The sequence below is a fragment of the Ambystoma mexicanum genome, chromosome 6q (genome assembly GCF_040938575.1).
Source record: "Ambystoma mexicanum isolate Mex_15411 chromosome 6q, UKY_AmexF1_1, whole genome shotgun sequence".
Lineage (NCBI taxonomy): Eukaryota > Metazoa > Chordata > Amphibia > Caudata > Ambystomatidae > Ambystoma > Ambystoma mexicanum.
In genome coordinates, this window is record NC_090937.1 from 464249595 (window position 1) to 464267376 (window position 17782).

General features: G+C 43.7%; 1 protein-coding gene across 1 annotated transcript in view; it reads left to right on the forward strand.

The window, feature by feature from the left end:
* Window positions 1-15842: 15842 nt before the first annotated feature.
* Window positions 15843-17782, forward strand: part of PPA2 (inorganic pyrophosphatase 2) — a 1510578-nt gene continuing 1508638 nt past the window's right edge. The window contains exon 1 of the mRNA XM_069630955.1: window positions 15843-16094. Within this exon, the coding sequence (XP_069487056.1) occupies window positions 15938-16094 (157 nt within the window). The 5' untranslated portion in view covers window positions 15843-15937. The remainder of the gene's footprint in view (window positions 16095-17782) is intronic.

Sequence of the window (17782 nt, forward strand, 5' to 3'; positions counted from 1 at the left end):
ATAACACCACTGAGTGTATGTCACACAGCAGTGAAGGGGTATTCTTGGCTGATTTTGGTATGCTTATGTTGTGTAGGTAATAAGAGAGGTAGGGCTTTTTGGAATACAGTGATTGCTGTATTCCCCAGCCAGACCACACTTATCTTCTCAGTCGCTGCTTGTTGAAGGCTAGCTACTGGCTTCTCAGGCAAACACGGTCTGGAGCTGCTTCTTTGGGAGCTGCCCCTTGCCTTGGGGCCCTTAGTCAAAGGGGATGCAAGGGCAGTGGGCTGCTTTAGGGGGTTTGGTTAAGAGCCTGCCTCCTGGAGGGAGACAGCCAATCACGGACAAGGGGCAGGAGAGAGGTCACACAGTTGCAGAAGAGAAATGGAAGAAACTCCAGAAGGCAAGTGGAAATGGCTGCCAGGAACAAAGGCAGAGATACACCTGACTATTCCAACCAATTGCAAGGGGGGAGGGTGGGGACAGGAAGAAAGCCAGAAATTAACAAAGGACTATATCCCAAGGACTGCACACTCTAGACGCAGGCTAGCTCAGAAAAACAAGATGTGAAGCCACAGAAACACAAGAGAACCCCACCAGAATAGCACAAACTAGTCAGAAAACAATTGAAAAAAGCACACAAACCCCTCCACAGGCGCCCATGAAAGAGGTCAAAAATGGATTACAATCAATGTACAACTAGTCACTGAGTATCAACCAGCCCCTAAGGCTGCTTTCCAAGTGGTTCTCTTAAAAGATCCTTCTACACTGCAATCCAGAAGGCAAGTGGAAATGGCTGCCAAGAACAAAGGCAGAGACACACCCGACTATTCCAACCAATTGAAAGGGGGGAAGGCGAGGACAGGAAGAAAGACAGAAATAAACAAACATACTACACACCAAGGACTGCACACTATAGATGCAGGACAGCTCAGGACAACAAGGTGAAAAGCCACATAAACACAAGAGAAACCCACCAGAATTGGACAAATGAGTCAAGAACGATTGAAAAAAGCACACAAACCCCTCCACAGGCCAAAACCGGATTACAATCAATGTACAACTACCCACTGAGCATCAACCAGCCCCCAAGGCTGCTTTCCAAGTGGTTTCCTTAAAGGATCCTTCTACATTGTAGTCCAAATGTACTATTGGTTTATAAGTTTGTCTGTTTGATAAATATCATACAGTTCATTAGGAAACTTAAAGTAAAGAAGTTCATTCAGACCCTGTACCAAACCGGGGGACAAGCTAAACCTGATCTGATCATAGGCCCCCTAAGCATTAAAAATATTACAGAGACACAGTTACTCCTTTCGATCGAAGACAACATTGAACTACCCAGAGAAGACCTAATAGACCACCTAGGCATACATACTAACACACTTTTGGAAAGCAACCTTAAACCTAAATCCAAATGTATACCTATCATATCACAGGACAATTGTATCAATGCTTTCTACAAAGCAGTCATAAAGGACATAGAAGAAAAGATGGATAATGAAAATCCTAACAGAAACAAGAGCAATACAAATCTTAATCATAAAGAACAGAGCGCTTAACAGCATTGCTTCCTACCAGGACATTATAATCAAAGAGGCTGACAAGGGAGGGAACATTGTTGTACTTAATAAAAGTGATGGCTGAAGAACACTTGAATACCCCAGGTTACTACAAAAAAACTATTGCAAAAGTTAGCGATGAAATGAATGACCTATTTATAAAATGGAATGGAAAACAGATGATAAATGACGATTAAAAAGCATTTTTATGCACTAATAAACCTAGAATGCCACAATCTATTTCCTACCTAAAATACACAAGGAATATGAGACTCTCCCGGAAGACCCATTCTGAGTGGTAATGGATGGATTACTGAAAATATTTCAAAATTCATAGACACCATCCCGAGACCTGAGGTCCTGAGGTAGATTTGTACACAAGAGACACAATGCATGTACGTGATAACATTACAAATGTATCATGGAATGATAACTACATGCTGGGTACTATGGATGTCAAAGCACTATATACATCTATTGACCACAATCTTGCATTGGACTGCATTGATTTCACATTTCAAACTGTATCAGCATTGTATATTCTGTATGTAGAAATGCTAAAAGAATAACTAGCCTTTGTACTAAAAAGCAATGTGTTTATATTTGATGATAAATTGTACCAGCAAACTAAAGTTATAGCGATGGGAACTAGCTTTGCACCATCGTTGGCTAACCTGTTTGTGGGAGAATTTCAACAGAAACTTGCAATGAGACATCCTAACTTATTTGTACATGTTATTAAATGGCTAAGATATACTGATGATGTATTCATTATATGGAAAGGTGATGCTACACAATTTGATGAATACTGTGAATTCCTAAATACCAACCCATTTGGACTCATCTTCACTTCAGAGAAAAGTACAGACAAAATCAACTACCTAGATTTATGTATTTACATCGAAGGAAAGATTGAAACTAGAACCTATCGTAAAAAAACAGAGGCCAATGCCACACTACACGTGACAAGCTCACATCTGAAAAACACCATAAACAACTTACGTACAGGGGAATTTAGTAGAGCAAGGAGAAACTGCAGCACAGACAACATACAGGAAAGAGTGTGAGACCATTGAAAATAGATTCCTCAGCAGGGGGTACTCACACCAATGCGTCAATAAAGCCAAAAAATGAGTAACAGCACGGAATAGAGCAGAACTCTTGATACCAAAAGGTAAAACCAAGGAATCTAAAAAGGACGTTGTCAGACATATTACACAATATTCTGATGACAACACATTCAGAAGAATATTTTGTCAAATCTGGCACATACTGAGGTTAGACCCCGATATTAGGAATCCCATCACAGAACAACTTAACATTGTGTATAAATGGGCTCCCACCATAGGTATGAAAGTGAGTCCCAGTTTTATGAACCATGCAACACATTCCAGGCAAACCAGCATTAGTACAGGCAAACCTATCCAAGTCTTTTATAAATGCTCTAACTGCAAAATGTGCAGACATGCTAGCAACATGTCCAGTCGCACACCACCAAACATGGGCAAATGATCAATGTGAACAAATTCATAAATTGTAGAATTACTTATGAATGCATTTGTGATAAACTATACGTGGGAAGTACCATAAGAGAACTTTGTGTAAGAATAAGAGAACACGTCAGCAGTCTAGTAGCATCAGAGAAAAAAGGAACAGCACTGGCAGAACACTGAGATAAAGAACATCCCAAAGACAAGACAAGTAAGGTGATGTTCTTCGGCATCCAACACCTCGTCAGCCCTTGGATGGGGTAATTGAGAAAAAAAGACTAAGAAAGGAAGAGGCCAAAAGGATATGTAATTTAAGGACCATCGGCAAAAGCATTAACACGAATGAAATGCACTATTTTTTGTGAAATATTTGAAACTTTATCCAACCCTCTGAGAACATCTTGCATAGGGTGAGATTACTAACGAGACACAACCAATAACAAATTAATGAGGACACCCAATAGAATACAACTATCTGACACTCGCCGCCACTCTGTAAACTTTCACACTAACTTTATCGTAAATACAGACTGTCTAACCACTGCACAATGTACCCACAATTAACATAATCCTGCCTTTACTACCTCTTCACCTAACATGTCCCCCAACTATAGATACTACCTGACGACTTATAAGGACTGATGACCATCTATATGGAATTACATGGGAACACCATACCACGTACACTGGTTGGACACACCAGATTCCTACTCAGTTTAAACCTAGACTGACCAGGATGAAATGCAAGAGGCACATGGAATACCACAAGTCTTTAAGATGCTACTGCTAAACGTAATGTATTAGGAATGATCAGTAGTCTACAACAGTTTCTGACTATAACGTTGAGCTATGCATGACATACTAAGCATGTGATGTCACCACATTATACTACGCAGGATGTGGTTTCAGTACAAACACCCACTACTATAATGGCAGTGCGCAAGGACATACATGAAGCACCATCATCCTATTAGGAGGAATCTCCCTTGACTACCCCAAGGTAAGAACTGCCGCTCAGTGATAACCACACCACTTTGGATCACTACATCAGATCTCACTAGAACATTGAATGACAACCTTCTTTAACCCCCTAAGGCTATAAGGGGATCCACCTACCTGACCTCAAATTTCTACCGACCCTGTATATACAACGGTTGACAAAAGGTAAATGGAAACTTCACATAATTACTTCCTTTGGTAACATTAAATAAGGACAGGACACTGGAACACCTAACCTAATCATGTCCTTATTTCTGAACCCAGAACCCCCTGAGCTTGCAATTTATAGAAGTTATGTGACGTAAACACGTGGCGCGGACATAACCTATGGACAGTTTTCCAACGGGTAAAACCTCTATTATATGATACCACTTCAGGATGTTATAGATAACAGTTTGCACCAAGCACTTTACTATTGAGAAACACTCTGTAACGTGGAACCACCACAATGCACACTGAGCACTCCGTAAATGGCAGAAACTACAGCACCCCGAACTGGCCCTTTATTATGGACTCTAACCACAATAATGCACTTTACAATCATGACCAGTCACTCTAGGACACACCCCAAGACAAATACCACTGGATCCAATACTACCAAGCCCTCCATGAAGGGGTAACATGAATATATATAGGGCTAATCCCCATGCTTCTCTATCTCTCCGATTTTCTCTCTCTTTTCCCCCCTCTGCTTCCCTCCTCCATATCTCTATAAATGACAGTGTAACTAAAACGATTGCTAATGATTCAGAGAATGCATGCTCTCAGTGTACTAAACTTGTGTTAAATACAAATAACCTACACACCCTAAGTGTTATGACATGTATCAAACATACAAACATGTAAACCAATAGTACATTTGGACTACATATACTGAATCTGTATATTTAATGGTCAGAAATGAATGTATGTACAAACTATTTTATACATGATGCAATGTCTTGACAAAGCCTGATAAAGGGTGAAACATATGCACGTGCCACCAACAGGTCTATGTTGGCTCACAGCACCTATTATCTAACTTTGAACCACAAATAAACTCTGTACCTATTGCCTTTTTTCTTAGCGCAGCTACCGTACTGTTTACCTCTACCATTTCCTACCCTCTGACTGACTAAAAGTGAATATCAGTCCCAGTTAGACTGCTGCAGCAAGGATAGAATTACAACATATATATCCTAATATATGACACAGAATGGCACATAGGAACAATATTTGCTTTATCTCTAAACACAGTTAGGAAGTACCAAAGGACCTGTGACACCTGCAGAAAGAGAATGCAGGAGGAAAGGAAATCTTTTTTTTCTATTGTGGAGGCCAAGGACATTCAGTACGATCTTGTACAAAATGGCCTGTCTCACGATCGAAAAAATAAAACACTTGTCGATTGTTAAGGAGAAATTGAGGAGTGTCCATACATCTCCCCTACCTCTCCGCCTCTAGTGCCATTGGAGAAAGTTCAAAGACACTTTATAATCCTAGTCACTCTCCATGAAACCGCCCAGACATGGGTGGACGTTTTGGCCATGATAGACAGCGGTGCCACAGTTAAGTTCACAGAAGCATCGGTTGCCAGTCACTTGCGAATACCTCTAGTCCCCAAAAAATCAATGGAACCCATCATCTCCGTCAATGACTCCAGGCTAATTACCGGACCCATCTCTCACCAAAGGACAGTGTTGCAGATCATCTGTGCTAATCGACTGTACCGCTTACCTGGACTCCTCAGGAGCATAATACCTTCCCAGCCTGTGGACCTGATACCTTGGAGCCTTCAGGATTCTTTTTCTGTTTGAACAAAAAAAAAACTATAGAAATGCTATAACAGCTATTAACTAAGTTAATACTACATGAGATGTGTATTCCCTTAAAATCACTCCCTTCTAACTCTATGGCTGAATTTCCTTCTCACCTGTGTTTTATTATTGTGGAGCTCTCCATCCTGCTTTTCTACAGGGGCGCGTTGAGATGGAGAAACAACGGTAACTTGGGTTGCTGATGAACTCTATAGCTTCTTTGCCTTGAAATGTCTATTTTTCGGAGAATGAGTCTTTCGGTAAGTAAACAGGTAAAAAACGGTAATCCTTAGGGCTTGAATTGATTCCTACATTGGAGAGATCTCTCTTACTAATTACTCTTGTCTTCTTTCTCTTTTTCGCAGGTACTACGAATTCGGAAAGAAATGAGGGCTGCGGATGGCTGCAGAGCTACTCAGGATGAGAAAACGTATTTAAAGAACTTAAGTTCGCCAATACGGAGTAACTGCAGCCTTCAAGGGAAGTGCAGTACAACTGTAAGGTGAAAACTTGATGAACTTTCAGGTACGTAAACGCTTATAAAAGTCTTCTCCATTAAACTGCTAAGTTCGTTTTTTAACTTAAATACCTCTTGTGTTGTCTGCAGGTTTTCTGAAAGCTGAGGAAAAAACCTTCGGAAGATGGGGTGGCTGCGGAAGAAACTTCTGACTGAAGTTGCAGTGGCTGCGAGCGAAAAACTGCTGACTGAAATGCTGCGGCTGTGAGTGAAACTTCTGACAGAAGATGCTGCGACTACGAGCGAATAAATGTTCTTACTGAAGAAAACCGTGTTGGAGAATAACTTCTGTTGAAACGCCTGATGGAAGATGCTGCGACTACGAGCAAATAAATGTTCTTACTGAAGAAAACCGCATCGGAGAATAACTTTTGTCAGGTAAGTTTATTCTATGGAACTATGGTACTCTGTAACTATTCGTAAACTAATGTCTCTAATTTCTCCTTTCTTTGACAGGTTCTGTGAGGAGAAACGCTGGTAGCGTTACCCACTGTAGCGGAGCAGACGCGAAGCGCACGTTCACTCCCTTCTAACTCTAGGGCGGGGCTTAAGTAGCTCACTCTGCAAATATGAATAGAACAGTGCTGCTACTTGTAAATGTGTTTTGCGGCGGCCATGTTAAATGTATGAAATTACTGTTGAACATCATGGGAGTCCATGGAAGTGGATGCTGTGAATGGTGTAAATGCCATATGTGCCAGGCTAACACCCACCTTTGGACCTGCTGATTGATTTAATGTTCCCTGCCTAGCTTGAATGCCTGAATGAGATCTATGCTCACTGACTGGGATCATGACAGTTAAAGACCCCTCCCAAGGATGGACCCTCCGGCCCTGGCTTAGTGGGGTGATTCTGATGAAACTTCTGCAGCAATTTGGAGGCATGAATATTGGAACTAGGTTCCCAAGTTCTGTCCTGTGGACCAAACCCTTTCCAATCCACTAAGTAGAACAATTTCCTTTTCACAATCTTTGAATCTAAGATTTCTTTCACTAAGAATTCTGGTTCACCTTCTATAATCATGGGTTTGGGTGATGGTTGTAGTCTGGTCCCCGGGTTCATTGGTTTTAACAAGGAAACATGGAATACAGGATGAATTTGCATGTGAGATGGTAGGTTTTACCTTACTGCTACAGGGTTGACAACAGCCTCCACATAGAATGGGCCCAGAAACCTAGGCTGGAATTTACGTTGGCCCTTAAGTGCAATGTGTTTAGAAGACAACCATACCTTGTCTCCCACTTTATAATCTGGAGATTTTCTTTGAAGTTTATCTGCAAATTTCTTTTGACTTTCCTATGCTGTAGTTAAATGTCTCGGGACCTCTTTCTGTACCTGGGTAATTTTCTCATGAAGATTCTGTACTGCTGGCATCTCTAAGGATTCTGTTGGATCGAAAGTAGAGGTCCGAGGATGTGAACCGTTAAGGATGAAAACAGGGGTATAACCTGTGGAGGTGTGTTCAGAGTTATTGTAAGCATACTCTGCTAACCAGAGGACATCCAACCAAGAACAATCAATTTTGTGGAGAAGACATCAAAGGCATTGTTCTAGGGTTTGATTGGTTCTCTCAGATTAACCATCAGTTTGTGGGTAGTGGCTAATAGATAAGCGTACTTCAACTTTAGCCAAATCACAACATTTCCTCCAGAATTGGGAGACAAATTGACTCCCTCTATTAGAGATCACTGCTGATAGAAATTCATGAAAATGTACAATTTGTTCTAGGAACACCTTTGCTAAAACGGATGACGTGGGAAGTCCTTTGAGGGCAATGAAATGAGCCATTTTGGAAAACAAATCCACTACTACAAGGATTGTATTATAACCCAAACAAGGGGGTAACCCAGTAATAACGTCTATAGAAATGATATGCCATGATGCTGGTGGAACAGGTAACGGTTGCAGAAGACCTGCTGGTCTCTGCTTTGATCACAAATACCACATGTCTGGATGAAATCTATGATATTCTTGTGCCATGTTGGCCACCAAAAATGTCTTTTGATCTTGGCTGTTGTCTTAGTGATTCCAGGATGGCCTTCTAGTGTTGCTCCATGGTAATCTGCCATGACCTTCCGTTGTAATTCCTGATTTGGTAGGTAAAGACGACCCTGGAAATAAGGTAAACCTTCTTGAATGTAACACTTTGGTCCTTTTGACTGCCAGGCCTCTAATTCTGAAGTGGTCATGCTCAATAGAATCTGTGACTTTAGGTCTTCTTCTGAAGATCCAGTGACTCCCAGCACCTTCTCTTCTGGAATTATGCTTACTGGAACCGAAATACTTTGGACCTCTTCTCTCTCTCCAATACATGACAAGGCACCCGCTTTACCATAACGTACTCCTGGGCGGTAAGTTATAACAAAATTGTATTCCACATAAAACGATGCCAGCGGAGTTGTCGGGATGATTGAGCCTATGCATTGCGTAAATATTGCAGGTTTCGGTGATCTGTGAGAACTGTGACGGTATGCTGGGCCCCCAATAAATGGTGTCTCCATTCCTTGAAAGCGTGTTTTATTGCTAGTAATTCCTTATCTGTGATACTGTAATTTAATTCTGCTGTTGAAAACTTCTTTGACCAGAAGGCCACTGGATACAGTTGTCCGGTTTCTGTATCTTTTTGAGATAATACAGCTCCCACTGCACGCGTCAGTTTCTACTAAAAACGGTAGCTCTGGTTGTAGGTGTCTCAAAATGGGAGCAGTGGTAAAATGTTTTTTCAAGGTTTGGAAAGCCTCTTCCGCTTCCTTGGTCCAGGAGAATGCCTTTTGCTTTCTCAATAACAAAGTTATTGGATGGACTAGTTGGGAAAATCCTGCAACAAAGCGTCTATAAAAATTGGCGAATCCTAGAAAACTTTGGACTCCTTTCACTGACGCTGGGGAAGGGCAATTCAAAATTGCTTCAACATTTCGATTGTCCAACTGAATTCCCATTGGTGACAGGATGAATCCCAAAAATTCCACTGAGGTTGCATGAAATGAGCATTTCTCCAGCTTAACAACTTGTGTTGCCTTAGTTTCATAAGTACTGCCCTTACATGAGTTATATGCTCTTGGGCCGAGCTTGAATAAATTAGAATGCCATTGAGGTACACTACGGCACAGACATCTAGCAATTCGCATAAAACATCATTCATAAAGTTCTGAAAAGCTGCTGGAGCGTTGTATAAAATGAAAGGCATAACTTGATACTCGTATAAGACGTATTTTGTGCAGAAGGCAGTTTTCCACTCATCCCCTTCTTTGATTCGCACTAAGTGGTAATCTCCTCGAAGGTCCAGTTTGGTAAAAACTTTGGCATCCTTAACTTGGTCCATTAACTCTGGAATGAGTGGAAGGGGGTACCTGTTCTTAACTGTGATCTGGTTTAAGGCACGATAGTCTATGCAAGTACGAAGGTCCCCGCCCTTCTTGGGCACGAAGAACAGAAGAGACGCCATAAGGGACTTAGAAGGACGAATAAAACCACTGGATAGGTAATTATTCAAATATTTCTTCAAATTAATATTTTCTTGTTCGGTTAAAGCATAATTTCTACTGCACGGGGTTTTGGAACCAGGGATTAAATCAATTTGATAATCATACGGCCGGTGTGGATGCAACACGTTGGCCTGTTATTCTTCAAAAACTTTCTGAAAATCTTGATACTCTGGTGGGAGGTTTCCTATTACTCCTCTAGTTCTTCTCTTGAAATTGCTGGAATTTCTTTTCCAAAGGTTCCGCCTTGAACATAGCAGGAGGTTTGCATTCCTTGGTAAATACTAAGGTTCTGGCTCGCCAATCAATCTGTGGATTATGTTTCTCTAACCATGGAATACCTAAAATTACTTTAAACTGTGGAGCACTGATTAGGTCAATCGAGATCTTTTCTCCATGTCCCTCCTGGCAAAGCAAGGTACAAACTTCAGTACACTTTGTTATTGATCCGGATATCAGTTGAGTACCATCCACTGCGGTGACATTTTCCACCACAGCCTTTGGGAGTATACCAATACCCATCATGCCTGCTAGTTCGTAATCCATGTAGTTTCCAATTGCACCACTGTCCACATATGCTTCCAGGGCATATATTTTGGAAGCTTGAAGGTCACTACTTAAGATAGCGGGAACAACTAAATGAGAGATCTGAATTTCCTTCTTCTTGCTAGTCAAGTCGACCTCTACACTTGTCGGGCGTTGGAGTTTTCCGTCAGTTCAGTTTTTATTATATTCCTGTCTGCCTTGTCTACGGCTCCCACTGGTTTCCACTGTGGTTTCACTGGACAATTACGAAGGTGATGACTGGCTGAACCACAATAGAGGCATAAAATCTGCTGTCTTCGTTTGTCTCTTTCTTCTTTAGAAATTGGACCCCAAAAACCTCCTAATTGCATTGGCTCAGAATGACTGTCAGGCACTTGACGAGTTCCACTGTCTTTTGAACAAAAATAAGAGTGATCTAGTCTCTGATCTGGCCCGATCAGTGCGCCGGTCCTGCAACCGATGAGCCAGTTGTATTGTTAGGTCAATGAATTCGGCCCAACCTGTAGGAGGGTTCACTACTTGCACCAAAATATCCTTAAGTTCTCCTCGTAATCCTCGATAAAAGAGTGTTGTTCTCTTCTCCTGAGGTCAATTAGTCTCTGCTACTAGTCGATTAAAGGGAGCTATGTAAGCTAACAATTCTTTGTTACCTTGGCATAAAGAGAGCAGCTCATTATGTAAAGCCTGTCCCTGAGCATGATGGGCAAAGAGTTTCTCTAACCCCTGCCGAAAACCACAGAAGTTTCTTAATAATGGTCATCTCGATTGACTAAGGGAATGGACCAGTCATCAGCATGTCTACCCAAATATGATAACACAAATGCCACCTTAGCCTGATCTGAAGGAAAGACCCCGGATCTACACAGGAAGTGTCAGTTACATTGGTTCATGAAGACTGGCAAACGCTTCAGATCCCCCATAAAACTTTCTGGGGCTGCTAGTGGAATGGAACCTGGTAAAACCACCTGTAGACGAGAACTGGTAGTGGAAACTTGACCCTGTGGGACACCACCTGGAAGTGATGCTTGTCCTGCTTGGGACTGTAATAATTGGTGACCCAATCCATCAGCGCGTTCTCTGTTAACCACCAACTCTCTCCTGAGAGTATTGTTTTCTGACCTAGCTGCATGGACTTCTGCCCTTAACTCCCTCAGAATCTGGGATAAATTGTCTATTTCTGTGTTTTCCATTACGCTCAGGTGGAGTATTTTAAGTACGGCTTTGCGTTCTGTAACCCTTACCTGGACTCCTCGGGAGCATAATACCTTCCCAACCTGTGGACCTGATACCTTGGAGCCTTAAGGATTCTTTTTCTGTTTGAACAAACAATGACAACAATAGAAATGCTATAACATCTATTAGCTGAGCTAATACTACCTGAGATGTGTATTCCCTTAAAATCACTCCCTTCTAACTCTATGGCTTAATTCCCTTCTCGCCTGTGTTTTATTATTATGGAGCTCTCCATCCTGCTTTTCTACAGGTGCGCGTTGAGATGGAGAAACAATGGTAACTTGGGTTGCTGATGAACTCTATAGCTTCTTTGCCTTCTATTCTTCGGAGAATGAGTCTTTGGGTAAGTAGACAGGTAAAAAACGGTAATCCTTAGGGCTTGAATTGATTCCTACGTTGGCGAGGTCTCTCTTACTAAATACTCGTCTTTCTATTTTTCGCAGGTTCTAGGAATTCAGGAAAAAATTAGGGCTGCAGAGTTACTCAGGATGAGAAAACATCTTTAGAAACGTAAGTTTGCCAATACGCAGTAACTACAGCCTTCAAGGTGAAGTGCGGTACAACTGTGAGGTGAAAACCTGAAGAACTTTCGGGTACGTAAACGCTTATAAACTTCTTCCCTGTTAAACTGTTAAGTTCGTTTTTTAACTTAAATACCTCTTGTGTTGTCTGTCTGCAGGTTTTCGGAAAGCTGAGGAAAAAACCCTTTGGAAGATGCAGTGGCTGCAGAAGAAACTTCTGACTGAAGATGCTGTGGCTGCGAGCGAAAAACTGCTGACTAAAGATGCTGCGACTGTGAGTGAAACTTCTGACGGAAGATGCTGCGACTACGACCAAATAAATGTTCTTACTGAAGAAAACTGTGTCAGAGAATAACTTCTGTCAGGTTAGTCTATTCTATGGAACTATGGTACTCTGTAACTATTTGTAAACTAATGTCTCTAATTTCTCCTTTCTTTGACAGGTTCTGTGAGGAGAAACACGGGTAGCGTTACCCGCTGTCAGCGCGGCAGACGCAAAGCACGTGTTCCAGCGGAGGCGGGGCTTAAGTAGCTCCCTCTGCAAATATGAATAGAACAGTACTGCTACTTGTAAATGGGTTTTGCGGCGGGCATTTTAAGTGTATGAAATTACTGTTGAACATCCTGGGAGTCTATCCAAGTGAATGCTGTGAATCGTGTAAATGCGATATGTGCCAGGCTAACACCCACCTTTGACCTGCTGATTTATTTAATGTTCCCTGCCTAGCCTGAATGAGAACTAAGCTCACTGACTGGGATCATGACATCGACACCAAGAGATAATCCAGTTTCATGTCATTTCCGCCCCTCACTCCGCTTCTGAAAGGCTCTTGCTGGCATACGCAATCACTATCCTGGAAGACTCTCGCCCTGGCCGATGTTGCGCCAGGATCGCCCCTAGGCCAACCGGACTGGCATCAACCTTTTATCTCCATGCACATTTTCAGGTCGAAGTATGCCATGCATTCTGCTGAGGCAATGTCGGTTTTGTTTTGCCTGAATGCCTCTTCACATTGTTCTGACCATAGGAATGCTCTGCCTCGCTTAGTGAGTTCTCTGAGGGGAGCGCTGGTGGTCGCAAAGTCCCCAATGTACCGACTGCAGTAGCTAGCGTTACTAAGAAAGACCTGATCTCGCTGAGATCTTTGGAGGGGTGAAATTGCAGAAATGGCAGCAACTTTGCTCGGGTCAGGGCTCATGTGAGAAAATATGCCCATAAAACTTGAGATGCAACTTGTGGAAGACACACTTTTCACGGTTTAGGTTCAGACTGGCCTCCACCAGCGCTGTTGAAGGGCTCGATCATGCTGTGTGGTGGTAGTCCCAAAGATCAGAATATCATCACTGTAATTAAAGCAATTGTTCACATGAGGAATCACTCTCCTCACACTCTCCTGAAATATTTAAGCTGCAGATGCCGAAACTAAGTCTCTTATATCGGAAGAGTCCAATTGGTGTGGCAAAAGTAGTGATATACTGAGATTGTTGGTCTATTCTGATCTGGAGATATCCCTTGTTCAGGCTGAGTTTTGAGAATACTTTCACCCCATTAAGGAGGCTGATCATGTCATTTAGGTGCCTTCCAAGGTGTCTCTTGCATCCAATTGCCTTGTCCGCCTGTCCACACATATGCGTATTCTGTCTGGTGACCCTCTCTTGGGAACAGCTACTGTGGGGGGACACCCATGGAGTCGGACCATCAGCTGGTTCTATTATATCTTCACTCAGCAGACATTGGATCTCTTTTCATACAAGCGGTTGTAGATGGATCAGTATTCTCCTCTGGTGTTGAGCTACAGGCTGTATGGATTCATCAATGTGGAGTGTCGCAGGCTCTCCCTTAAGACACCCCATGCCTTCGAACAAAGTCGGGAATGCCTGCACAACCGAGAGTCTGTGTTGCATGGTATAGGTCACTGCCACAATCTCCATCTTGAGAGCAGTGTGTCATCCTAGTAGGTTGCTCCCCGGAACCTTCCCTTGTAGTACATGAAATTCAGCATGTGCACACTTTTCCTTATACCGTAGCATTGTGAAAAACTTCCCATGATTCTGCACTCGGCCTCTTGCCGTCCACTGGAAGACCTTTAGGTCAGACAGTCTCTACTGTGGAGGAGGTGCCATCTTGAGATATTCTGACAGGCCCATGATATTTAGGGTGGCACCTATGTCAATGAGAAATTTGACCTGGTGATCTCCTACTAGCAGGCTGATGTCACCCTTGTGTGAGGTGGTCACTCATCATGCAAGCATAGTCATGCTGAGTCGTCTCCCTGGAGGGTGAGGGCGATGGAGACCTTCCTGTAACTTGGCTGACATGTCTTGCGAGATCTCGTTGCGTCTCTTCTTCAACCGGTGCTGCACATGTTAGGCGCTTGCCTGGAGGTTATAATCTTGTGGCCATCCAGGTGGAGAGTTGCAGACGACTGCCAAATGGTTTTTTCTGCCGCATTTGGTGCAGGTATGTCCAAATTCAGGGCACTTCATGCCTTCTTGATGAGGGAATGGGAGGCCACACCAGTAACATCTCCCAGAAAAAGCAGGTCCCCTGAATGTATTGTTGCTTGTGTGTCTGCCTCGAGTCACTGACGAGACTTGATAGTTGGGCTGTCTTTAATGAGATGCCATCCTCGTTGCCATTGACATGTTTCTTGTGTGGGTACTTCCAGAATCACTCACTGCTGGCAGGCACACACAAGGAGAATGAACAGTAGACACATGCCACAGTGTAGCAATGAAATGCAGAAGACACAGAGATTCCACTTGCTTTATTCCCTGCATTAGCGAACTGCTGAGCATGGGATTCCCTTTCAGCGCATGCATGAGCATCGCGCATCCTCATGGGTGGATGCTCTTCGTGACAGAGCTCCACAGCTCTGCTAAATGTGTCCTCTCCAGGACACAACACTCCAGGTGGGGCCTCCCCAAAGCAGCCTCTGTGACAGTGACACCCCACCAAAGACGTCCAAAAGAATAAAAGTCTCTCTTCACCGCCGATGGGGTCTTGGTACCTCTGCCTCGTCACCACAAATGTTGTGAAGGATATATGACACTGCTGAGCCAAGGTAAGGCACTTCACACAAGTTTATTATGGTAGAAGACCCCAAAGCGGGTCCTGTCATCAAGGTACCAGGTTGAAGTGACAGTTGGCAGAATCAGTAAATTGACTACGGATGCGCGCTTTGACATTCCAGAATAGAACGTTGTGATGGTGTTGTGTGCGCAGCCCATACAACACCAACCCTCGCAATTTAGACTGGAGATTTCCAATTTTACAGTGAAACATATTGCTATTTTTCCTATCTCGCGCCTGAAATAATTGTAGCCTCAATGCATTCCTATGGGAAAATGTATGTCTCCCGATTTCCCTGACGAAATCTCCTTCCCAGGTGTTTCAGAATGTTGCCATGCATGCTGGTCCACCTTAACCACGCAAGCAAACCTCGTCCGCTCAGATGAAAATTAATTACAGGAGCCGTACCTGCAATATACACCCATCACTCGACCACGACTAAAAGAAATGCACGATGTAACATCTTTTCAGCGTCAAGGCACCCTCGATATAAATTCGAAGAAAGGGCACGTGTTTAAGCTTTATAGTACATTGGGGATCAACAGCCTTGTTCACTGCCAAGGTTGCAGACGTACGCGTGCACGATATTCCGTCTAAGTGCATGCATTAACACTGGCTAACAGGAGATGGCGCTGCAGAACCAGAGCTTTCAGGAAGAAGGAGCAGAACCGTCACTGAGACCTTGAGGCTTCTGTGACCTACAGGACAGGAAGACTCAAAATAGCAGGAAACGAGCATGAACGGGCCCTGGCGATTAAGCTCCGGGCTTGGACGGGCTATTCTGACGTGCGGCTCGCGGTGTGCGCATTCCCTACGTCTCTTTCCGAGGACAATGCACTTCAGCACAGAAGAGCGGGGGCAGGCCGGCTCAACGGACTACCGCCTCTACTTCAGTAAGTAGCTCTCGAAATAAGTAATCGCCCGGCAGCCTCACAGTACAAGAACGCGGACGTCCAACGGTCGCTGCTCTTGCGTGACCACACTGACTCCATCTGGGGGAGGAGCTGTAAGCACGGAGCGCGCACGTGGATGGCCGAGCATGTAGGGCACGCGGATGCCAAATGCTCGAACCCCCACCAAGTAGGGACGTACACTGAGCCGCCCGCTGCTTTTACTGCACGTGATGCAGCAGAACGAGTTCCCCTTCCAGTGTGCCGCAGGCTTGTGCAGGAGAAAAGTATTTTTCCACATTGCTCCAAAATAAATGCATAGCTCTCAACCATTTGTGTTACGAAGGCGGGTGAAATCCCCCGATTTTGTTTTTGGCGGGTGAGACGCCCATTGGAATGAATGAGCGTGGCGTGCAAGAGGCTTGGCGGGTGAGTTAGCCCTTTACGAGGCAGGTGACACCCGCCAAAAGTGTGTGAGTTGAGAGATAATGTAAATGAATAGAGTTTAAGTTTGGGATAATTGACGAAAGTCCCTATTTTGAAACGGGGTGGATGGTGGAGATGTTTCCTGGGAACTGGTTGCCCCGGAAAAATGTATTGAGACGGTTTCAGAAACCCAGAATAGAGTGCTCTCTTGTTTGTGAATAGACTAGACGTGGGAGAGCCAAGGTATTCATGATTAGGGCGGGCCAATAGAGCCCAACGCAAGCCAAACCTGCGAAATGGGTTAAGGATTGGGGTATGGAGGCTTGGGGCAACAGAAGTGGCTGGGGCAAAAATGGGACTAAACAGTACTGGGGGCAACAAAATTAGCTAACTGGTAGGTTAAGGCAAAAGGGTGCTGGGGCGAGAACTGGGTAGGGAAAGGGCCTAAAAGCGACGGCGACAAGAACGGGGCAAACAAGGGGCTAAACAGGATTTGGGGGCCACAAACGCTTTGGTGACTAAAGGGGATAAAAACATGGGCTAAAGTGGACAAGATATTGGGCTAAAGGGGGCTGGAGCAAACGGGATAAAAGGGACGGGGGCAACACAATTGGCTAAAGGGGTTGGAGGCTACGAAAACAGAAAGAGCTTCTCAACTATAACACCCTTAAACAAATATAAATATTAATAACAAAGGTGCTTTTTCTCTGTTTGACATTACATATCTTGTGTTTGACATTACATATCTTGTATGTACTCTCCTCTCAGCCTGTCTCTGTGGTGCAAGCAGTTAATGCATAAGGCTTGCACCTGGAACGTTGGGGGTTGGAACCCATCCTCAGATGACAACATTCTTAACATTTAATACTGTTTACATAGTTGGTAATTGTTAGTGATTTTTTTTTAAAAACGTGACTGTCACCCTCCCCTTGCACAAAACCGGGATAGGGTTTTTAAAACATGAAAACTCTGGGGACAAGGGCACAGAGGTCCCAGCAAAACCGGGACGTCTGGTCACCCTAGGGTTGGGTCAACAAAAGTGGGTAAAGGAGCAATAACCAGGGCTGGGGCAACAAAAGGGGCTGAAGGGGGCTAAAATGGATTGGGACAAAGGGGCCTAACAGGGTTAGAGTGGGCAATATTAGCGGCTAAAGGGGCTGGGCAAGAACGGGTTAAGGGAAAAAAAGGTCTAAAACTAATTGAGGCAACAAAGGGGACTACAGTGGTGGGGACTGAAAGGAGCTGGAGAGCACCAGTGTATTACA